We start from the raw sequence: 24,763 nt of genomic DNA on the forward strand, positions 1-24,763 counted from the left end.
TGCATCTTTTACCTGGGTTTTTATAGCCTCCATCTCATCATCATGTTTTCATCTCCTCTCTGTCTCATCTAATCTCTCTCACTTTCCCGACTCGGTGCTTGTTTCACCCTTCTCCTCGCTATGATTGTAATATCAGTATTCCATTATGTAGCGAATACTGCTCTCTGACTGGCTGGGTCGATACTGCACTCTGATCGTCTTGTGATTATTAAGGCCACGCCCCAATAGCACATTGAAGGATGTATGAAGGAACAGAATAAGGCCACGCCACCATTACCATAATAAAGGGTCAAAACATGTCCATGCTCCTTATAGCATATTGAAGGTTGTAAAGGAACAGAATTACGCACAATAGACGTGAAAAATTACTTTTGTTATGCCAACAGCTTGGCCAAGAGGTTACCTCTAGGAAAAAAGAGTGTGGTAGCGCGACAGGCCAATACATCTATGTATTTACAGTATCTGGCAGCACAAACCCCATTGTGATGGCAACACACGTACACACATTAGGGGAATTCCCCAAATGGCCCCGCCTTCCCAATCGGGGAGGGAATTTCCCCACGCAGCCGCACACCGGTAACCGTGGCAACAAAGGGGCGTCGTCATGTGGGAGATCTGTGATGTCACAACTCCCGATATTAAAGCTGAGCATTGAGCAGCCGCCCACGACAGAGGAAAGATTGCCACACAGGGTTGGAGGTCAGTAGTTCAATATTCAAGAGGTTATTTGTCACCTACATATACATACAGTCATACATATATGCAGTGAAATGTCATGACACTCAGTGATTACGTACAATAAGCTCTATAAGCGCTAAAAATACTAAAATGTGCATAGTCGACACAAGGTGCTCGCGCGGCGGCGTCACAATCGCGATTCTGGGTTCTATAATTACATAATACAATTAATTGTCTGTGTTGTGTTAGTTATACATTTTTAATCCTCCTAAATGAGCTCTTTTACAATTTTACCAGTAAAAGTTGAGTTTTTGTCACTTCATAAAGCTACTTATTGTTACTGCATATTTACCTTTTGCACATTTTCTTTGGAATACTTCTCTGTTGTGCTGTTCCATTGTGAACGCATTTTGCAATATATTTATTACTCCCAATTCTGGATAAACGTGCTGTTCATATTTGACGGTCTCATTTAAAAAAGGACGGTAAACGATTTTTCTCTAACGGCTTTAGAAATTTCTCACCAAATCGAAACTTACAACAAAAAAGTTTGTATCTGTATTTCCCTGTTCTGTTTCTAGTTGTGTCCCCTCTGACGATTGGTTGTCGTCTGGAAGAAACTAGCTTTTAGAGCCCGAAAAACCTGTCAAAATGGTACGTTTCTGCACAGATTGACCTTAAAATTCAAATGTTGTATTTGGGTAATTGTAAAAAAACAAAAGCCCACTTCATTCTTATATCTGGTTAATGTTGATGTGGGGGGTTGACCAGATGATGGTCTGAACCAACATCAAATTGAGTCAAATCGAATATTTGTTTGCATACAGCGCGAGTGTATATCCATGCACGTTGGCCAAGCTGGTGCCCAGATGGGCAATGCATGCTGGGAGCTCTACTGCCTGGAGCACGGCATTCAGCCTGATGGACAAATGCCCAACGACAAGACCATCGGAGGAGGGGACGACTCCTTCAACACTTTCTTCAGTGAGACTGGAGCTGGAAAACATGTTCCCAGGGCCGTCTTTGTTGACCTGGAACCAACAGTCATAGGTCAGCTGGTTTATTTTCGACAGTAGGAATGGATGGATTTTTCTTGAATCATTTTAGTTGCTTATTCTCACAACAAAAAATAATGTTTTTTCACATGCAAGCTTGAATCTAAGAAGCGCTGGTTGCCTGTTTACCAAGTCCAATCAGGATATGAAGTAAGAATCTTGAGAATCATCACTGCACAAAGAATCACATGATTCAATTAAACAAATCCTGATTTCATCCAGATGAGGTGCGTACAGGCGCCTACCGCCAGCTGTTTCACCCTGAGCAGCTCATCACAGGGAAGGAAGACGCAGCCAACAACTATGCCCGAGGACACTACACTATCGGCAAGGAGATTATCGACCTGGTTCTCGACAGGACACGCAAACTGGTAAGCAGCATAGCAGAGATAATCATCTCTTTTACACACCACGATGCAAGTGATTTTCATCTTCAGAAACTTGGAAACCTCGTGATGGTCTTGATTACAACTGCACCCTCCCCAGGCGGACCAGTGCACCGGGCTCCAAGGTTTCCTCATCTTCCACTCCTTCGGTGGAGGAACCGGCTCTGGATTCACCTCTCTGCTGATGGAGCGTCTCTCGGTGGACTACGGGAAGAAGTCCAAGCTGGAGTTCGCCATTTACCCGGCTCCCCAGGTGTCCACCGCTGTGGTGGAGCCCTACAACTCCATCCTGACCACCCACACCACCCTGGAGCACTCGGACTGCGCCTTCATGGTGGACAACGAGGCCATCTACGACATCTGCCGCAGGAACCTGGACATCGAGCGTCCCTCTTACACCAACCTCAACAGGCTGATCGGCCAGATCGTCTCGTCCATCACCGCCTCGCTGCGCTTCGACGGCGCCTTGAACGTCGACCTGACCGAGTTCCAGACCAACCTGGTGCCCTACCCGCGCATCCACTTCCCCATGGCCACCTACGCCCCGGTCATCTCGGCTGAGAAGGCCTACCACGAACAGCTGTCGGTGGCTGACATCACAAACGCCTGCTTTGAACCGGCTAATCAGATGGTGAAATGCGACCCGCGCCACGGCAAGTACATGGCCTGCTGTCTGCTGTACCGTGGCGACGTCGTGCCAAAAGACGTGAACTCTGCCATCGCCACCATCAAGACCAAGCGCACCATCCAGTTTGTGGACTGGTGCCCCACGGGGTTCAAGGTGGGCATCAACTACCAGCCCCCCACCGTGGTCCCCGGAGGAGACCTGGCCAAGGTCCAGAGGGCCGTCTGCATGCTGAGCAACACCACGGCCATCGCCGAGGCCTGGGCTCGTCTGGACCACAAGTTTGACCTGATGTATGCTAAGAGGGCCTTCGTCCACTGGTACGTGGGTGAGGGCATGGAGGAGGGAGAGTTCTCAGAGGCCAGAGAAGACATGGCTGCCCTGGAGAAGGATTACGAAGAGGTGGGCACCGACAGCATTGGAGAGGAGGAGGAGGGAGAGGAGTTCTAGAAAGAAGCCTCCCACAGCCAGCCTGTGGCTACATCTTTCCAGTTCCTGAATATAATATAAAATGTGTTATAATGTTAATAATTTGATGTTAGTAAAAAAAAAAATAAAACCTTTAAATGAACACGATCCCTATATTGTTTCATTTACACATGAATTTCGACTTTACTGGAGAGTTTTCTGATGTTGCAGATCACATTTGAGTTTTAAAGCACCGGGTCGAGCGGCAGTCACCCATGTTTACTCTCGAAACAGATCCGGTCTTTGAACAGACAAAAGGTCAACAAATGTTGATATCAATTTGATATCAGGCGCCCCAGGTGCCGGGGGTGTTGGCCCCACATATCTGGCTGTCTGTGGGTGTTGGTGGTGGGGGGCTTTTATCTGGGTGCCCTGCGCAGGGCGCACTCGGCATCATAGTTGGCGCACTCGGCTTGTTGTCGGGTGGGACAACTGGCTGGTTGCAGTGTGGCGGGCCTCGCCTTTGCACGGCTCGTGGTCATGGGGGTCCCGCTGGCTCGCATGCAGGGTCGGCGGTTCTGGCGGGGTGTCGGTCTGGCGTCCGCAGCCCGGGTGCTGCACCTGCGGGTGCGTCTTTATGTCTGCACATGGAAGTGAATTGTGTGTGCGCTTCACTGGGTGCAGGGCTCCTTCCACTTTCTGGGACCAGTTTAAGCTCCTCAGGGCTGTGTGTGGGTTTTGCTCTGCGAGCTTGCCCTATCCCCAAAGCTTGCCTTATCTTGGCCTGACCAATTATTTTCTGCACCAGTGAGGTCAAGCTGACTGTATATTCTCTATATCTGTGATGTCACACTGACCATATATTCTCTGACTCCCTGTTCGACTCAGAGAGCTGCTCCTCAACACATCTCTGATCCGACCCTTGTACAGGTAAAACCAAAGTCTGTCTGCCACTTTATTTAAGACCGCCGATTGACAAACTACAGATTAAAGTGACCCTTTAATTTCTGTAACAATACATCGATAAGTGAGCGGAATATGTTTTATTTAACTTCCAGGACAAGATCATACATTCTGCAGAGGAGAGGTTTGAGTCTTTTACTTTCAGGACATGGTGAAAATCACCATGTCCTGAAGGGAAAAGACTCAAACCTCTCCTGGTCAACAAAGTCATATAAATGCATTGAATGACCTTAAAGCTCAAAATGCACACAAATGATAATGAAATTATAGAAAGAAAGATTTTATACATTCTGTAGTAAATATAATGATCTTTAAGGTGCAGAAAAGTGCCATTAAACAGAAATATATTATTTTTTTGTAGTATTTGGGAATTTTCACAGAAATACACATATCGGCTGTGATTGAGTGATTTGACGACCCAAAGCTTATATTACACTTCAACTCACTTTTCACTTCCCGCTGTAAAAATTAATTACTCATTTAGCTATGCTCTCGTGCATTACTCAATAGTTTTCAAAAAAATCTCGAGCGGTTCAATCTTCAATGGAGACAGCTTGCATCCCACCCAGAAATAAGGGAAGACCTTCTCGGTGAAAGCGTGCTTGAAGGTGTAGATGTGAACGTCATCCACCGGGTCGCAGAAGGATAGCCGGCCCTTGTCGCAATCAAGCTGCACCCTGATCCTCTCGGGCTTCCTTTTCAGGTTTAGCCTGGTGAGAGGGGACGTGCCGGCAAAATACATATTGTGGTAGAAGTAAATGGACAAGTAGCCGTTCTTCAGCACCGAAGACACCTTCTCCTTCCTCTGGACAGATTCCTTCGCCACGCCGAGGACCCAGGCGGTGTTCTCTCCCACCTCCACGTCCCAAACGTGCCTCCCCGAGGTGAAGCCCCGGTGGCCCAGCACGCCCGTGTCCGGGTCAAACCTCTCGGGGTTGTTCGGCAACTTCTGCCTGTCGTCGCTGTCGATGAGGCTGGTCAGGTCGTCGGAGAGCTTCAGCCAGGGGGCGGCCGTGTTGGGGTTCAGAGTCACTGGAGCTGAAAAAATAATCGAGAACCGCATTTTTTATTTTTTATTTTTTTAATGATACTGACACTGTTCTGCGCCGGGGATTCCCGATAGGTCATCAGCCTCCATCACCAGAAACCCGTGGAGTGGAGGTAAAACAAAAATAATAAAAATAAATATAGCTGCAGGTTGCAATACACATGGTTCAGTTTAGTCGCGTGAGGAATGTATTGCAGGTTTCCGAGGTTCCCTAAAACACAATTTATATCGACACCAATTCCAAATTTTCCAGTTCTTCAATCTCAAATGTTATACAGGTTGATATTATAAATAACCATATATTTGATAAATAACCAAATTAATTGCCTAAAAGATTATGGTTTTGAGGGTTATTAGTTTTCAGGGTTTTGTGAAACGCGGCACAAGTTACAGTTTTCCGAGTTTCTATTAAACACAGCATGGGCTGGGGTTGTCTGTCCTACGCGTAGCAAACGCTGTGCGGTCCACAGTGTGCAAGTCGCTGGGTGCGAATGACTGCCGAGAGACGAAGCTTGGACTTATTGAACATCGGATGATGATGTCACAAAGCACCCCGCCCCTCGAACTACTCAAGTCAAGCCAGCGTTCTTCAACTTCCGGTATATTTGCAACAGTTTTTCACTCGTGTCCGCACGTCGTTATTGACCAAACGTGAACCACCAGACGTCTGAAACGTCCCGGTTCCAACGAGACCTCAACCATGTCCGTGCGTACCGCTGTTGCCATGTTTCAGTTACTTTAAGCCCGAAAAACGCCTAGAAGACATCTAAGACATCTAAAAACATCTGAACAAAAACAGATAAAAAGACACAGGAACCGTGAGCATCACAACTGAATATATAAATAGGTGAATAAGGCATTATAAATATGTTACTATCGATCAGACTTAAAATGCAACACTAAATTTTATAAAAATACAAATCTAGGGTTTGTGGGAGAACATTGGGCTGAAAAAGGTTGAAGGTTGATTGCATGCATTTCACTCACTATATGTGACCATATTCTTCATTTCCTTCCACACAGTGTAGTTTAGCGAGGCCAGGTACTTAGCCACGTCTATGAGCGTCCCTTTAGCCATGACTGGGTTCTCCACGGGACACTGAGCTCTGTGGGAAACAGATGATGAGTCAAAATCCCAGATAAAGCCCAGAAGAAAAATAGAGAAAACAAATCGGACAACTTCTTTGTTTTTACCTCGCTGTAATGCTCTTGGATTTCTGAAAGACAACAATGACAGAATGCACATTAGAAATAAGAGAAAACGCCCCGCGCCACATCTGGATATCTGCAAGGATAAGCTCATTCCAAATCAGCAAATTCAAGCCAATTCTTCCAATGCCAAAAATAAAAATGCAATAGCCCTTTTAGAAAAATGTAAGACCATCTTTGTTTCAGAAAGATTTTATCTATTTAATATATAATATATGAGGAAAATCTTTTTAAAAGGCATAGATATGTTCCTTGTCCATTATGTAAAGTTTTTCAATTTTTTTTAACAATTTTTTTTAAATCAGAGGCCAACGATGTAATACCAGAAACTCATATTCAGGCCTCTAATGACCCACCTTTAAATCAACAAAAGTATTTCTATGTTAATAATAAATCCTGGACGGACGTACATGAAGGAGAGCCACGCCCTCCAGAGCCATCTCCTCTTCCACCGCTCTGATGCGGTCAGACAGAGAGTCAATGTCTGCCGTCGCTTCCTCCATCATGCGCTTCACCCATCGGCTTTTCTCCTCCTCCTCCTTCTTCAGGGCCGCCATCCTGGCCCGTTCCTGGTCTTCCAGAAAACGGTGGAGCATCTCGAACTCCTCGCGGGTCCTCCTCTCCACAAACTGCACCTGGGCCTGAAGCGACGCCTCCGTCAGCAATAGAAGCCGATAGAGGAGATGCCGCTCGGGGCCACAAACCCCTGTGGGAGCCGCTGAGACGTACCTGAATGTGTGCGGCCGTGTCCTCATAGTTCTGCCTCATTTCTTCAAACGCCTCCTTCTTCTCCTGCAAGGAGCTGAGGGTGTACTGCATATGCTCCTGTGAGGATAAGACCAGAGGTTGACATAATTTGTTAAAAATGTCAGGTGTTACAACCGTAAAATGCCTTTACACTGTCTTAAAGTCAAAAGTACCAAAGTACTAAAAGAAGTACTAAAAGTAATGAACATAAACAATGGACTGCTGGTGCGTGGTGTGTGTGGCAGTGTTAACATGAACATATAAAGGTGGTGCAGTTACGGACCCCACCAAAATGTGTTCTTCCTGATACTGACATAATGGCGGTGTTTCCGGCCTCCCTTTCCTTTTCAGGGATTCTCCCTCTTCCATATTGTTTTTTCGGATTTGGGTTTCAACCACATTTTTCACTTTCTTTTGTCGGGTTGTCAAAGCTAGCGTGAAGGCCGTTTGGCATCTGACATCATTTGATTTCTATTAACCTGGCAATTTTAATATACTGCAACCAAAGAAGTAACACATTTTCAGAAATTACAAAGTACCCCATGCAGTACCCCAAAAGTAGCTCCTGGGTCTACGCAAACACACATTTGAGAAACACGGGTCCAAAACATCATTGCACCGTGTGACATTTTTTGACTGTTAAGCCACAAAACTCCAAAAATGAATAAACTTTCAAATTGAGGGTCCTTTATAACGATAATTTCGATTTTAGAAGAAATTTATTTTCCATTATCCAACCATATTTTATTATCTCCCAGTTAATATCTCAGATCTATATTCCCCTACATTTTCAATATTTCAGGTTTCTTTTCCATTATCCTGCCATATTTTATTGTGTACAGTTGACACCGAGCTTTTTCTATTTCTATTTTCATTTGATTATTTGTTATGACAGTATTACTGCCTATTGTGTATTGATATGAGCTGCTAGGATACCGACATCCAGACATCCCTCTATCTATCTATCCATCTATCCATCTATCTGTCTATCTATCTATCTATCTATCTGTCTATCTATCTATCTATCTAATCCCAGAGATTGTTGCTGTCAGGCTGACTTGATCTTTGTTGTTTGAGCATAAGCCGGTCCAATGGTGTACGCATGTACGGTATGTTATAAAAGTGGCAGAGACGACATCACATTATGAATAATTGTGCTGCATCGGCAACGACTCCAAAAAGTACAGATCGAAACAAAAATCTCAAATCAACCAAAGACAAAAAAACAAAAAACGTCTGCCTTAGGTCGTCTCAGGCAGAATAATCAGGATACTGCAGTGCTCACTACCTTCAAATCGCTGACGGCCTCGCTGACGGGGCAGCAGTCGTGGCCCTTGTGCTTCCGGGAGGAGTGGCAAACCACGCAGATGGGCTCCTCGTCCGGCAGACAAAAGAGCTTCAGCCGCTCCCCGTGGAGGGGACACATCTCCGTGGGATCGGCGTACAACTCGTCGGCCAGGGGCCCGGCCTCGTCGCCGCCGCCCTCGCTCACGTAGGCGTCGCACAGGTTCTTCAGGGTGAGACTGGGCACCGGCTCGTCCAGGGACCGTCGCCGGCAGAGGGGGCAGTCGCGGACGTCCACCCGCCGGGCCCAGTACTGCTCCAAGCAGGACGCGCAGAAGCTGTGACTGCACTTGAGAACCACCGGGTTCTGAAAGATGTCGCAGCATATGGGACAGGAGAGGTCCACTTCCGGGAGGGACAGTCTGCCGGCCATTCTGCCGAACACACGCGGGAGCCCCTGTGTTTCCCCCTGGAACGAAAAGTCTGGTAGTGAGAGGGCGAAAGCGGGGGCCCCAGAGTCCTCTACAGACGGACCCTGACATCCCCACCCACGCACACGCACACGCACACGCACACACACACACACACACACACACACACACACACACACACACACAGATCGGCTCTTCACGTGAAATCGAAAGTAGGGCAAAGGGGGCAGAGCAGGGCATTTACTACAGGGATCCAGGGATCGTTGCTTATGGAGGGATCCCAAACACACTTCCATTTCCATTTCCATTCATCATCCCAAACATTTCCTCCTCGAAGCATTTTAAGGTCGGATGCGTCCGCCACGCGTGTGGAAACGAGGTAGACTTGCCTGACAGCCGCACTCCCGGTGCCACTGTGGCCACTCTGCTTTTAATCGAACTGTGTTTACTTCCTGGTTCCTGCTCTGGTCGCTGACGTCATCCAGCGGGGGCGGAACCACGAAGGCGGCTCAGATAACTATATATCTATAGATATCTATATAACACATAAAATATTGAAGTTGAAGTAACATATCAATATAAAATATTGAAAATAGTATTTTAAAAATATTTAAAATATATATATATAAAAAAAAAAATGTCCGACTCGTAATTCAAGTTCAAGTCGTTGTGAGTCGAATATTCACTCGCTCTCCACGATTTAGACTTGATTAAATCCACGTTAACCCGACATATTTTCCATATATTCATCTCAGAAAGATTTGGTGTGACGGATTCGGTACATCTGCCCGGTACAAAACAACAGGTGCATTGTTAGGGTTGGGGTTCCCAGGCCATGGCAAGCGCTGGCTTTATTGCGATAGTCGGTCCATTTTGGTTTTGACTTCACAAGGAAGCGGCTCTAAGTGCACCCACCGCCATCTCGCGACGGTTGTCAGCAGGGCACTCTACGATTTACAAAACGCTTAAAGAACTTTGACACTACTAGTACCTGACAATCCACAAAACCCTCTCGCTCTCTGTATCATGGGCTCCCACACGGGGGTCACTGGGGCCCCTCGGGGTCAAACCAGGAGTGGCACGGGGGGAAGCCGTTCTACCTAATTCACTTCATCCTCTTCTCTTATGGCCCCTATAACATAACAAACAATTTAAAATGTTTTTCATTTTATTTTTTATTTTTTATTTTTTTTGGGGGGCTATTTGTATGTATTTGAACAAATGTTTTTATTTTTGCTTCACTTTTAAAATTCCATTTTACTCTTTATTTTACTTGTATTATTATTATAATTATTTTATTATTTTTATTCCCCTCATTTTTATGCCAATGGTCTGCGGCGTAACGCACCAAAACCGCACCCGAACAAATTCCTCGAATGTAACGTACCTGGCGGAGTAAAGTGATTCTGATCCCTCAAGTTTTCAAAAACATTACCCTGTTTATGTATTAGAGCGGCACTCCATAACCTTGTCTGTGTCGGGTGGACTTGAGGTGGAGGGGATTTATTTTGTTTATTATTGCTGTTCTTTTCTGTGTTCATATCAACAGTTTACAGACACAACTATCTGCTTCTTTATCAAGTTTACCTGCTTTTATTTCTTGAGCAGGCTTAATTTTTAAATTCTTGTCAGGAAAGATGGATCGCGCCACCAACACATGGAAACACACTATAGTATAGAGGAGCACATGGATAACGCAAATACATTCAAATGGCTATTTCTTAAAAAGTGCAAACTAAACAAATATGGGATAATAATCAAATATAGGATTTTGTTTAACAAACTCTCACCGATTACCACTTTAACTATTCATTGACAATTTTTGCATATTGCCTGTTTTAAAATTAATTGCTAAATATGTTACTTTTTAATTGCCAAGTTACCTTGTATCATCTGTTTTTCCCCTCATGGGGGAACAACAAACCTAACAGTTGACTAAACCCAATAATAAAAAAGAAACGTAACTCTTAAATTACCCAGTCACCTTGTATCTTCTGTTTTTCCAACTTTGTTTGTCTTTGTCCAGCCTCTGCCACAGCAAATGTAGAAATGCCCTCACAAGGACAATTAAGTGGCGTCTAATCTAATGTAAAATAATCGAATAGCGATGTTAACATCTGTCTACGCTGCCTGTCGCGCTTAAACAGCCATGACAAGCCGGACCCAACCAGGCCTCCTACACATGAACACCATCGGATCCCTTGGATCCCAAGTTGAGCTGGTGAAGGGGTGGGTGGAACCCACTCATAATCAACTCGACTGTGATCTTTGATGATTCTCATTTAATAAAACATCCAAATTAGCATTCATGTTAATTAGCGGATGAAGCCATAGCTCATCATCCGCCAGTAATGGCAGCTCCCCGGGAAAGGTCAACGCCAGGCAACGGTCACCATCAGAATCAGGAATCAGAAACTGTTTATTCTGGCAGATAGTATATTAGGAATTTGTTCTGGTGAGATTTTGAGGAAAAAATGGAGAATGATAAAAAATATATTATAATAATATAGAATAAAAAAGCGAAGTTGAAATAAAAAAAAGAAATGTAGCAAACATAGAAAACAATATAAATAATAAAGAAAATTGAAAAAAAATAGTTCCAAAAAACAAAAAACAAAACAGAAATAGTCAGATATATGAAGATACTGTATACATTCAGCTTATAGCTTGTATGTACAGTGTAATACCAGTGTTATTGCACTCATCCTCGGGTGTTTGTAATGTGAAATACCACTAGATGTCAGAATGTACCCAATTATAGAGCCCTCTGAGGACGGAACTTTAAAAGTGCAAAAATGTCCTTTTCGGCCGAAACATTGGATTTTCCGTCTTTGAAAACACCCGTTTGCGAAAACAAGAGAGAGAATAAATAAGGGCTTCGCCCTCGACGCAACCGTCTCATAAATTGGGTGTCAGCCGCGGAGGCCCGGACTAATGGTGATTCATTAGGGTTCACAGGTGAGGAGGAGGAGGAGGAGAGGAGGAGCAGGGCTGTCAATCTCCCCGGGTCCTAATGAGACTCAAACCATCGCTCCTCAGACCTGTTTGATACACAGGATCTCCAGGAGGACCCCCAGGAGGACCCCCAGGAGGACCCCCAGGAGGACCCCCAGGAGGGAGCTTCCGGGAGAACAGAGGCACGATACATCAACGCAATAAGACAAAATAATAATAAGGCAACACAATAAAAATATGAAAAAAACAATATGCACATGTATGGGAAATTTGTAAAACATACAGTAAACCTAACAGTTAACTATCCAGTTAGGAATTGCCAATATACACTTAACCTCATGATGAAAAACATATATAACCTAAGATAACAGAAAATCAACAATAAGAAAAGGTGAAAATGAAAAACCAAAAATGTCCAAAAATTAAATATACGGTATTATATTGGTGATATTGGTGCCTATGTATAGACGATTAGCATTACAAAAAAAGCTGAGAATGTTTTTAATCGAGAAAATAATAAAAAATGAATACGATTAAAAGTAAAGGAAAGTACATAAAATTGCCGAAAAAAGAAAAACAAGAATAGTCAAATATATAAAATACACAGAATATACAATGCGATCCTATGCACAGGATAGGTTATGGGTGTAAATCAAAATTCCATAATAATTCTATGTATTTACTAGCTTGTTGCAGTACAGTATGATTGCATGTTTATATGACTGCACAAGTTAAAGCCCAGGAAAAGCATTTTCTCTTTTGGAACCTGGGAGCTCTGGGGTTGCAAAACAAAGTGGTTATCACTCGACCATAAAAGTGTCATACTAATTTCATTCCCATATAAACAGAAAAATCAATAGTCTATTACCAGGGTATATAGGGTGTAGAAGGACCGTCGGTGGCGCTCATTAGCCACAACGGATAACATGAGGGCCGGATGGCGATGGAGTCGTGAGAGGGAAGGGAGCCAGGGGACGCGGCGTACGGATCACACAAGCGCATGCTCCCATCTGCTGGTGTGTGCGAGCACTGAGGCTTTGTCAATTCCGAACTATTCGCGTCATATCCTGGACGGGCCGCGCCCGATTAAAGCTGATTGAACATCATGTGGCCCCAACCGCTCCGAGACGCGCAAACTATTTGCAACGTGGCAATGTTCCCCCCGCCGTCTCTCCGCAGCGCTTCGCGCTTGGTGGGAGATTTAAAGCCCGATTCACGTGGAATGCGTATGGGAAACATCAGGGAAAGGGGGAGAGCTCGTTTGGTTTTTTCCAGCGAGTGGTTTGCTCTGCCGGACATTTTCCATTTTCCGTGCATGAGAGTTTAAAAAACTCCCTTTATACAGTGTTTGCAAAGTGTGAACAAAAATAAAAAAAAATACAAACAATTCACTGATACAAAAGTAGATGAATTAATAGTGAATATGGTGACGTGCAAGGTCAACGTTAGTCACGTCATTATTTTGAAATACGTGACTTATTTACTTAGTTTTAAGCCCAGTTCCAATAAAACCCAAACTCGGAGGCGTTTCCTCGCATCGCAGGGCGGTCGCAGCTTTTTCGGGGGCCGGGGATCCAACTCCGCGTGGGTATGAAACGGCTTCCGCTTTGTTTCTCGCCGTTTGTCGCTCGAGGTGTCAAGCGGGCTTTTGGCCGTAGTCAATTTTCTATCACGTGGCGTGGGTTGCTGTGGTGGAAGTATAAAATATAAAAATAAAAAATAAAAAAAGCCTCTCGACTAAGAAAGGAGCAGAAGGAGAGAGCCGCCGAAACGCAGTGCGGAGCACACACGAGGAGATTCATCTCCCGGTTATGTCATCGCTGTAATTTGGACGAAAATGATAGGACGAGAGAGAGAGAGAGAGAGAAACGGAGACGAGGGGCGAGGGGCTAAATTACACTCCACGCCGCATTAAGACTTGATCTTTTCAAAAGTAAAATTATTTGTGACTCATCGACAAATGGTTCTCGTGTCGTGACTCGTGAACAACGGGGCACGGCGGGGGTGGGGGGCGGGGATGGAAGAATAGCACAGGTCCCCCTTCTCGTCGTGGGGGGGGCTTTCCATTTCTCTGCTTTCACACACCGATTGAGGCAACCCTGAAAATTGGATTAATTGCACAATTTGACTGGAGCCGGCGACTCACTTGCCTTTGAGTCACAAATTGATTTTTTTTCTTTTTCTTTTTCTTCTTCGTCTCCGTAATTGCTAATGGCCGGGGAACTTTGCGTAAACAAAGGCCAAATGCAGCTGAATATGTTTTCTCCCAGAACTTTCTCCGGGGGCTACTTTACATTGGGGGTATGGAGTGTGTGTTTGCGTGAATGTGTGTGTGCGCGTGTGTGTTTGTTTCGGCGGGGCCGTAAGTCCACTCTGCTGGTTTTCATGTCGCAGGCACGCACACATGCACGCACACACACACAGGCGCACACACACACACACACACACACACACACACACACACACACACACACACACCCAGCCGTGCGCACATATGTGTATTGGAGGGGAATTCAATCTCATTTGGAGTAGCTGGTGCAAAGCCTGGAGCTCAGATGCCTCCTTGAGTCCCTGGAAGGTCGCCAGAGCCCACCAGATTAACCGGGAAACCATAGTTACTGGCTGGAACCCCCTCACCCCCCCCCCCCCCCCCCCCACTCTCTCTCACTCTCTCTCTCTCCATTCTTCTCACTCCATCCCTGTGTCACACAAACATGCAACGTGCACGCACACGGGTCAACAGTTACCCGAGCCCGATCAGCACACTCAGCGGAGTCCAAAGGAGTGGCATCAATTCAATAAGCCGAGCGCTGACGGGGACGGTGCGCCTTCGCCGCCGCCCCATTTTCTCCCTCTCTTCTTCAGAGCGGTGGCGGAGAGATGGCAATTCTGTTTCAGCCGGACGAATCTGCGGGAAGAGACAACCAAAATCTTTATTGACCCCACACACACACACACACACACTCGCACGCACGCACGCACGCACGCACTCACGCATGCAAACACACACACACACACACACACACACACACACACACACACACACACACACACACACACACACACACACACACACACACACACACACACACACACACACACACACACACAACCATCGCCCCATGATTACTGACGGTAGTTTCTCACAGAATTAATTTTCATGTTGTCGGTGTGTTTTTTGGGGTTTTTGTCTCTGGGCTGTTCTGCAGGCGGCGTAACGCTGGATTTATATCGACCTGTACTGCAGATGCGCTGCCCTGGTCGTACGGTAGGGTGGCCAGATATCCCGGCCTTTTTTTTTTTGGCGGGGGCTGTCCCTGGATTTGACGCTCACTGCCGGCCGGCAATGTCCCCAGATTCCTATCTAATAAAAAAATGTCTGGATCAGTTTCGGGCTTCAGTTTTATAGATTCAATCTTGCTCCTGGATTTTTTCCGGTCGGCCTTACCCGGCTGTTTTGCGGAGCGCGGGTAAGGTGTCATCCCCTGCGCGGCTGGAATCCCCGCCCGTCCTAGGAGACGGATGTCCCCCGTATTTTTCCCAGAATAAATCTGCGATGACAAGGCGCGTCGCACCGTACGTCTTTGCGCTGTCGACGTGAGGCCGTCGACAGAGACGCAGGGCAGGGGCATGGCGTCAATCGCCTCCATGTAGGTCATCCGGGGGCCCTGGACCGCGGCCCCCAGACCGTACGTCATCACCAGCGATGTGTCAAATCCACAGTGGCACAACACGCTCACCAGGGCTGGGTGTCGCCTACAACCTCACGATACGATATGTACCACAATAAAGGTTGACTGTAAACGATGATCTTTATAGAGCGCATTTCATACCAGGGCAACACAATGCACTTTACAAAGAAATACAAAAAAGAAAGAGAGAACGTGGTTGTCAGCCGGTCATTACGAAAGAATGCCCCTGAAGCAGCAGCAACAACAAAAGCAACGGGAACAACAAAGAAAACAAAAACAACAATAAAAGCGACTCCAACCACAGTGGCAACAAAAGCAACAGCAACAGAAAACAACAACAACAACAACAACAAAGACAACAAAAACAACAATAAAAGCGACTCCAACCCCAGTGGCAACAAGAGCAACAGCAACAGAAGACTACAACAACAACAACAACAACAGCAACAACAAACATAACAAAAACAACAATAAAAGCGACTCCAACCACAGTGGCAACAAGAGCAACAGCAACAGAAAAAAACAACAACAACAGCAACAACAAACACAACAAAAACAACAATAAAAGCAACTCCAACCACAGTGGCAACCAAAGCAACAGCAACAGAGAACAACAACAACAGCAACAACAAAGACAACAAAAACAACAATAAAAGTGACTCCAACCCCAGTGGCAACAAGAGCAACAGCAACAGAAAACAACAACAACAACAACAACAACAACAGCAACAACAAAGACAACAAAAACAACAATAAAAGCAACTCCAACCACAGTGGCAACAAGAGCAACAGCAACAGAAAACAACAACAACAACAACAACAACAGCAACAACAAACACAACAAAAACAACAATAAAAGCAACTCCAACCACAGTGGCAACAAAAGCAACAGCAACAGAGAACAACAACAGCAGCAACAACAAAGACAACAAAAACAACAATAAAAGCAACTCCAACCACAGTGGCAACAAGAGCAACAGCAACAGAAAACAACAACAACAACAACAACAACAACAACAACAACAACAACAACAACAACAACAACAACAACAGCAACAACAACAGCAACAGCAACAACAAACACAACAAAAACAACAATAAAAGCAACTCCAACCACAGTGGCAACAAAAGCAACAGCAACAGAAAACAACAACAGCAGCAACAGCAACAACAAGGACAACAAAAACAACAATAAAAGCGACTCCAATCACAGTGGCAACAAGAGCAACAGAAAACAACAACAACAGCAACAACAAAGACAACAAAAGCAGAAATAAAAGTGACTCCAACAACAGTGGCAAAAGGAGCAACAGCAACAGAAGACAACAACAGCAACAACAACAAAGACAACAAAAACAACAATAAAAGCGACTCAAACCACAGTGGCAACAAGAGCAACAGCAACAGAAAACAACAACAGCAACAAAAACAACAATAAAAGTGACTCAAACAACAACAACAACAGCAAGCTTCAGAAACAACAACAACGGCAGCAGCAACATCGACAGCAGCAGCAACAACAGCAAAACATTAAAAACAACAACAGCAACACACACGCAAAGACGTCACCAGAACCGGAAGTGGTAGTTCTCACCGGAACTGGAAAAGTCACTCAGGTTAGAGGTGGTTAAGTTTAGGTATAAGGTTAGAGGTGGTTAAGTTTAGGTATAAGGTTAGAGGTGGTTAAGTTTAGGTATAAGGTTAGAGGTGGTTAAGTTTAGGTATAAGGTTAGAGGTGGTTAAGTTTAGGTATAAGGTAGAGATGGTTAAGTTTAGGTATAAGGTAGAGATGGTTAAGTTTAGGTATAAGGTTAGAGGTGGTTAAGTTTAGGTATAAGGTTAGAGGTGGTTAAGTTTAGGTATAAGGTAGAGATGGTTAAGTTTAGGTATAAGGTAGAGATGGTTAAGTTTAGGTATAAGGGAGAGATGGTTAAGTTTAGGTATAAGATTAGAGGTGGTTAAGTTTAGGTATAAGGTAGAGATGGTTAAGTTTAGGTATAAGGTTAGAGGTGGTTAAGTTTAGGTATAAGGTAGAGATGGTTAAGTTTAGGTATAAGGTTAGAGGTGGTTAAGTTTAGGTATAAGGTAGAGATGGTTAAGTTTAGGTATAAGGTTAGAGGTGGTTAAGTTTAGGTATAAGGTAGAGATGGTTAAGTTTAGGTATAAGGTTAGAGATGACTAAGTTTAGGTATAAGATTAGAGATGACTAAGTTTAGGTATAAGGTAGAGATGGTTAAGTTTAGGTATAAGATTAGAGATGACTAAGTTTAGGTATAAGGTAGAGATGGTTAAGTTTAGGTATAAGGTTAGCAGCAGCAACGACAAAACCAGCAGCGACAATACCAGCAGCAGACAATAATAAATACTACAACCGCTGCTCTTTATTATTCTGTACAAGCCTTATACAGAAGCAAGGGCAAAGCCTTAAGGATCACACAACTAAGAGCACTTAAAATTCAGGCCCACGGAGATCTTACAAGTAAAAGAACATATCTCTCATCCCAGAGTTATGAATAAATGCTAATGAAATATTCTTTAATTTTCAAACTTTATGTGGCCTTTTAGTTTTTTTTGATGCAACAATATAATTCTGGTTTCACTTGATTTTAAGTGCAGTTCTGTTTGCTCTCCCTGACATATCGGTTGTTTTAGAATTTTCACCGATTAACACCATCAGTTAAACAGTTAAAAAATAATTATTAAAATGTAAATTAAAATGTAATCTAAATGTATATCTATCACAATCTATTTGGTAAATATTACTCATGTGGTCGACACCATATGCGACCACACATGCCTTTCATTTCAGGCACGTAAGAGGACAGCTTACACAGCCCCCGGGTGAGGTCCTTCCCACAACCCGAAGTGCCGGCTGCGGAACCGAGCTGTTTACAAACGGAACAGAGTAACAAAATGAAAACGCTTTATGTAGAATGAACGCTTGTAAATGAATAAACCGTGTGTGACTGGATTACATATTATTCAAAGTTATTTGATCGTTTTCCCCCCCCAAGCCAATTGTGTGAACCCTCTGCGTAAAAATGTGATTACTCTATACGCTGGACGAATGCTAACGTCCAAATGACTACTCATGCTAATCCCTGAAGTCGTCAACAAGTCGGGATATTACTGTGGTGGTTTTGCCTACCGCACGCCCCCCAAGTGACGTTTTCAGGGACCACAGAGACACGGATGACGGGGCTGTAGACACCAGTTTATTGTCGAGAGTGTGCCAGCTGGAATTAGCCCAGGAGCAGATGGACTCTCGCCATGGCAAGGGATGTTAGGACATCCAATAAGCAACAGGTATGCAGCCACTCTGATCCTGGGCCTTTATTACAGTACCTAGACCCAGGACAGGTGTGGTTGCTCAAGCCACACCCTCCCCACACCACAATTACCATTATCACAATATTGTTTTTTGCATTTGTCCATTCTAAATTGTACAACTGAATGTTGTCTGATAACAATTAATGATTGGTTAACGAGGGTCGACTATCAGTCAGAATTAGCATCCCAATTGTGTACTGCACCATAGGTGATTTTCTTTTTCAAAACTGCCATCACAGCATACTATTGCCATTTATATTGCCCTATTGATTTTATGAGCACAGCCCTTATGCTAACGCCGTGAGGATGAGGAGGGGGGTGGGCGCCACGCTGGAGAGCCTGGCCCAGCTCTGCAGGACTGGACTTGAAACGCGATCGTACTCGCCGCCAGAACCCTCCGGCTGCGACAAAGTCCATTCTGCGGCGCCAAAGCATGTCCCGGACGTTGCCATTCGTGACTGGATTGGTCCCTAGGCCCCCCCACCCCCCGCCCAGTCGCCACACCCGCTGAAGGGAGGTCTCCGATCTCTTTAGGGCTGTAGATGAATGTGTTTGCTGCTTCGGAGTGACACCCTCGGGGCCTCTGTTACATGATGGGGGGCATTATGAGATGCCCCCGGGTGACAGATGCCCCTGCTGATGTGGCAGATGCAACGTGTGTGGATATCGTGGAGTCCTCCACTGACCTCTATGATGCATCGATGTGTGCCTCTCTTTGCATTTATACTATACTGTATGTCAGATACAGTGGATAGATAGATAGATAGATAGATAGATAGATAGATAATTAGATAGATAGATAGATTTCATGCCTGGATGGAAATTGCAGTGTTACCGCAGCTTGCATCAAAAAATAGGCAATAATAATTAATAAAAATAGCTGCAGGCAGCAATAAACAGGATACCATTTAGTCACGTCAGGTACATATTATAGATTTCCAACGTTCCAACGTTCCGTAATCTGAGGTTCCAGAATCTGCGCTCTGGGATTATATGGGGGGGACGTTGTGAGCGGACGGAGGGACTCTCTCCAACCATGTCAGACCAGATGTCACTGAAAATCACAGATTCTTTTTTTCAACTCCTGGGGGCCTCATCCCCGCTGGCCGCTTCCCGGCCGGAATTTGAAGGAAGGAAGGAAAACGAAGGAATTTGTCATCGTCATCATGGAAGAATTTCACATGAAAGTTATCTACATCGTTTTGTCGGCCAGCACTAGTTCCTGCAAAGGTTCTTGGAAGTCTCTGCGAGGCGAAGAAGCCTCGACCGATTATGGCTTTCAGGGTTTTGTAAAACGCAGAACCAGTGATAGTTGTCCGAGTTTCCTGTAAACGCAGCCTCGGCTCAAGTTGTCTATCTAGGCGTCCCATTTGAAAGTGGCTTGATGGAAATGAGTTTAGAGAGACGATGCTTGGACTAATATAACTTCAGATGATGATGTCACTTTGGTGTGGGGATTGTGTGGTTTGAGCAGCCACACCTGTCCTGGGTCTAGGTAATTGGGGGCCCAGGATCTGAGTGGCTGCATACTTGTTGTTCATTGGTTGGTCTAACGAGCAACAGAAAAAAAAAACATCCCCCACACACTCAGTCGAGCAGCCCTTGTCATAACACATGTTCATCTGCTCCTGGGCTTATTCCAACTAGGCCACTCTCTACAATAAACTGGTGTGTCTACAACCCCATCATCTGTGTCTCTGTGCCAGAGGTCCCTGAAAACGGCACTTGGGTGGCGTGTGGTAGGCAAAACTGCCACAGTCACAAAAAGACGCGCTCCTGAAACTAATCAGAGAGGAAATGTCCCGAAGAGCGGCACCTCTCACCTCAGACACGATAAAATACTACAGCAGATAATCGCCCGCCTCTATTAGGCAGGCATTTGGGCAGATATATGCAAGTGGTGTGCCAGGTCTCCTGAGTGCCAATTGGTCAATCTTCTGGTTACGCTAAGAGCACCGATGAGGCCCCTCACCCTAGTTGAGGCCCCGTTCAAAAGAATTTGTATGGATTTCATCGGGCCGTTTGACCCCAGTGCCTGTGGGTATTGTTTTGTATTAGTATTAGTGAATTATGCAACCCGGAACCCCAAGGCAGTACCCCTGCGCAGTATTACGGCCAAAAATGTGGCGCAGGTGCTGTTTCAGATCATCTCCCGAGTCAGGATTCTGAAGGAAATCTTGACCGACCAGGGCACTACCTTTATACACTTCTGGAACTTTACGAGTTACTGGGTGTCCCCTCAAATTGGACCAGACTGGTGGGAGGAACCAGTCTGGTCCAATTTGTCATCGCACCAGTAAGAACGAGCTCCATTATGTTATGGACTTGAGAGCAAAGCTATATGCGCTGATTTGGCTGTTATCACGGGAGAATTCTTTCCGGGTTCAGGAACGTCGCCGCACTTATAAGACAGGGGGGCTCGGCACAGACAAGCCAAGGGAGACGAGGTGTTAGTGTCACGCCCTACGTCCAGCTCCATATTGCTTGCAAAACGAGGGAGCGAGCGTCCATGGCTCTGGAGGTTCCAAAATCGACCGATCGTACCGCGGCCCTGATTAGTGACCATCTCTCTCCGTCCCAGAGTGCAGACGTGGCAGCACTTCAGCGTTGCTTCTCCGTCTCTCTGTCCCTGCCAGGCCTCACGTCCCTCATACACCACCATGTGGAGATGACTCCAGGGGTCGAGACGCGCTCTCAGCTGTATTGCTTGTCCGAACATAAACGCAAGATCGTGCAGGCGGAATTAGAGGCCATGCTGGACATGGGGGTGATAGGGGAGTCCCTGAGTGACTGGTCTATCCCCATCCCGCTGGTGGGTAAGGCCGATGGGTCGATACGGTTCTGTGTAGACTACCAAAAGGTGAACGCAGCGTCAAAGTTCGACACCTTTTCGAAGCCCTGGGTAGATGACCTGTTACGCAATGCTAATTTTTTTTCATGACACTGTATTTCAGCAAGGGCTCCTGGCAGATTCCTTTGTCTCAGGAGTCCAAGGAAAAGTTGGCGTTCTCCACTCCGTTCAGGCTGTACCACTTTCGTACACTTCCGTTTGGCTTGTTTGATGCCCCACCTCCTTTCAGAGACTCATGGACTGCAGCCTGTGTCTGCATGTAACATATGCAGCCGCCTACCTAGATGACGTAATCACTCACAGACACCTAGTAGGGGCATATGCAGAATGTAGGCACAGTGCTTGAGTCCCTGAGGCGGGCGGGGCTCACCGCCAACCCAGAGAAGTGTGCCGTGGGACGGAGGGAGGTACGGTATCTGGGGTACCACTTATGTGAAGCAGGTAAAGCAGTTGGCTGGCTAGGAGGTTTGATATAACGAAAGGGTGCTCCAGATCTGGTCCAGTGGTCAGAGAAGTGCCAGCAGGCGTTGGTGTGAGGGTAAAGTCATCCCTCTGTGGGAAGCCAGTGCTGTTTAACCCTAACCTCACACTCACTTTCTGTTTGCAGACTGACGCGTCGGTCAGAGTGCTGGGCGTGGTCTTGTCCCGGGAGGTGGGGGGCGCCAATCGGCCAGTGCTGTATCCCAGCTGCAAGCTTTCACAGCGGGAGTCGAGGTACAGCACAGTCGAGAAGGAGTGTCTATCGATCAAGTGGGCCGTTAGCTTCCTCCTCTATTACCTCCTGAGGCGCGCATTCACCCTCTGTTCAGACCTTGCCTGCTGCAGCGGCTCCACCGCATGAAGGACACAAACGCCTAGATTACCCGGTGGTACCTGGCTCTCCAGCCCTTTCACTTCTGGGTGATCCATAGGCCAGGGGCCCAGATGGCAGTGGCTGACTTTGTCTCCCGCAGCGGGGGCAGGCGCACAGCGGCACAGCTTCCCTGAATCGGCCAAATGAGCACCCCTGTGGCCGCCCATTATTTATCCTTTTGGTCAGCGAGCCTTTCTGTTCCACTCTTTAATAAAAACTCTCGCCCTGTCGGTGACCCAGTGCCAAAAGGACTCCTTAAACCCATACATGTTCTAAAAATAAACAATATCAATATGGCAATATACCATACAATAAAACTTCAACTTTGCAATTATCAAGCAAAAACCTCTGTATCAACAATTCACACTCTAAACAATTGAATAACTTCAAAAATAGGAAATTATGCAAATACTTTGCACATTATACATTTCTATTTGTGTCTGTGCTGGGGAACCATTGGATGCCTCTGTGTAGGGGCGGTGGTGGTGGTGGCGGCGGCAGCACATGGGGGCAGCATGTTAATAAGCATGTCATTCGCCTCATTTGCATAATGAATCACCTTGTAGTCATAATGTGTACAAAATGCTCAATGAGCGCAGAGGTGGCTTGAAGTAGCACATAGGGTTTATCTCCCCTAACAGGGCGGCGAGTCTAAAACAAGCACTATATGTGCTATACTATATATACTACTATCTTATTTTGTTTTGGGGGTTATTGGTGTCAAATCCGTTCATAAGCATTCAGGAAAAGCCTGCGTACAATTATCATTCGATTTCTAACAGTAGGGGGTTTGAAGGTAGTAATATCGGAGATTAAATATATTTTTTTGGCTTAGCCATAGGCTGGATTTTCTATATAAATATGAATCCCCATCGGCAGAAAGGGGATTGGAGCTGTCATCAGACTTAAAGGTGTCAAAGAGAGACAGAGAGTGAGAATACAGTAATCCTTTAATCTGAGAAGTGACACACACACGCACGCACGCACGCACGCACTCACACACGCGCACACACACACACACACACACACACACACACACACACACACACACACACACACACACACACACACACATCCTACTATTAATGTCCCAGCTGTCACTAGCAGCCGCCACCCACATCACCACATCACCTCCCTCACCACATCTCACCTCGCGTAGCTCCACTTAATCCCAGTGACCTTTAGTCCCTCCTTGAAACCTGGTAAAAACGGCGACGACCAGACCACCCATAGACCCCACCTCCCCCAACACACGACCTTCATTTCCTCCCACCCACCTGTCAATCACGGCATCAAATCAAAACAAAGTGACATGGGATGAACCGAGTTAACCGCTTTAGTGCCACGTAAAAGGTGCGGCGTGGGCGGTCGCGTCACATACATTTACACTGTTATACTCCAACACATTTCCCCTGGGGAGCATGTGTCTTTTCTAATTTGTTTTTGGTCAAAGATGTGTGGTATTGACATGGCATTGAAGTGGTGGAAGAAGTACTCAGACCTTTATATAAAGTATAGAGTATAAAATAACTTGCTCTTAAATGTACTTACAGTATTAATTTCATATAATATCCAGTGTCCTGACACAACAGAGCCTATACCACGGTATAAAGTTCGACCGCACAAATTGAATAAATATTTTTTTTTTTTACAATTTACAGTTTTTCATCGAAAACAAAAAGAATATTAATGACAAATTCTAAATCCCAATGATTTTGTCGTTAAAAATGTGACGCGAAAGACCCATGCACCCGGCTTGGGACCAGGCCAAAACAAGGCATAAGGGGTAAACTGCTTCCCAAAATGGGCGAAGGTATGTTCCAAAGATTCTAATGTGATTTTGGGGGTGAACAAAAAAAGTCAATTGTAAAATGTTGGGTATTCGCAGTATGACCCGCATGTGATGGCTGCTAGAGGACGAGCCTCCATGTCCTCTATTCCACTTCAGATGGATCTAGATACGGGAATCTTTGGGAGCGATCGGACCGGTATCCACTCGCACACGTTTCCGGGTTTTCTGAGGCTGAATGCATTGACTGTGCACTATTCTCAGAGATGCACATTCAATTAGGGATTACGGCGCCTTTGTTTCTTATTAGTCTGACATTTCGCCATGAAAGCAACATGTCTTCCGGGATGACGCAGGAGAGAGCCGCAACTGCCGGCTGCCTTCAAATGTCAGCCTAATGATTTCTACGCCTTGACACGTTTTAATGCGCCCGTTAAAACGAGGGAGAAAATCAGTCTA

General features: G+C 45.6%; 2 protein-coding genes across 2 annotated transcripts; one reads left to right on the forward strand and one right to left on the reverse strand.

Annotated features, from left to right (window-relative positions):
- Nucleotides 1-1,547: 1,547 nt before the first annotated feature.
- On the forward strand, nucleotides 1,548-3,194 carry LOC307246302 (tubulin alpha chain-like; the record flags this gene model as incomplete). Its single annotated transcript, XM_080022203.1, has 3 exons — nucleotides 1,548-1,728; nucleotides 1,956-2,104; nucleotides 2,220-3,194. 3 exons carry the CDS (start codon nucleotides 1,548-1,550, stop codon nucleotides 3,192-3,194), a joined length of 1,305 nt encoding a protein of 434 aa, XP_079878329.1.
- A 1,125-nt stretch (nucleotides 3,195-4,319) lies between these two features.
- On the reverse strand, nucleotides 4,320-8,869 carry LOC307246771 (E3 ubiquitin-protein ligase TRIM35-like). Its single transcript, XM_080022785.1, has 6 exons — nucleotides 8,408-8,869; nucleotides 7,102-7,197; nucleotides 6,783-7,013; nucleotides 6,358-6,380; nucleotides 6,151-6,269; nucleotides 4,320-5,153 (listed from the first exon to the last, which is right to left on the reverse strand). The coding sequence occupies exons 1-6, from the start codon at nucleotides 8,834-8,836 to the stop codon at nucleotides 4,615-4,617; spliced, it is 1,437 nt and encodes a 478-aa protein (XP_079878911.1). The 5' UTR covers nucleotides 8,837-8,869; the 3' UTR covers nucleotides 4,320-4,614.
- Nucleotides 8,870-24,763: the final 15,894 nt, after the last annotated feature.

Source organism: Zeus faber (assembly GCF_960531495.2).
Source record: "Zeus faber genome assembly, chromosome: 21".
Lineage (NCBI taxonomy): Eukaryota > Metazoa > Chordata > Actinopteri > Zeiformes > Zeidae > Zeus > Zeus faber.

Bases quoted from the DNA above. Each gene is read 5' to 3' on its own strand.
- LOC307246771 (XM_080022785.1), bottom strand. From the start codon at position 8,836: ATGGCCGGCAGACTGTCCCTCCCGGAAGTGGACCTCTCCTGTCCCATA. The intron at 6,381-6,782 runs GTACGTCCGTCC...GTTGTCTTTCAG, and splicing joins AGGGCGTGGCTCTCCTTCAT to AAATCCAAGAGCATTACAGC. The intron at 5,154-6,150 runs GTGAGTGAAATG...TTATTTTTTCAG, and splicing joins GAAGAATATGGTCACATATA to CTCCAGTGACTCTGAACCCC.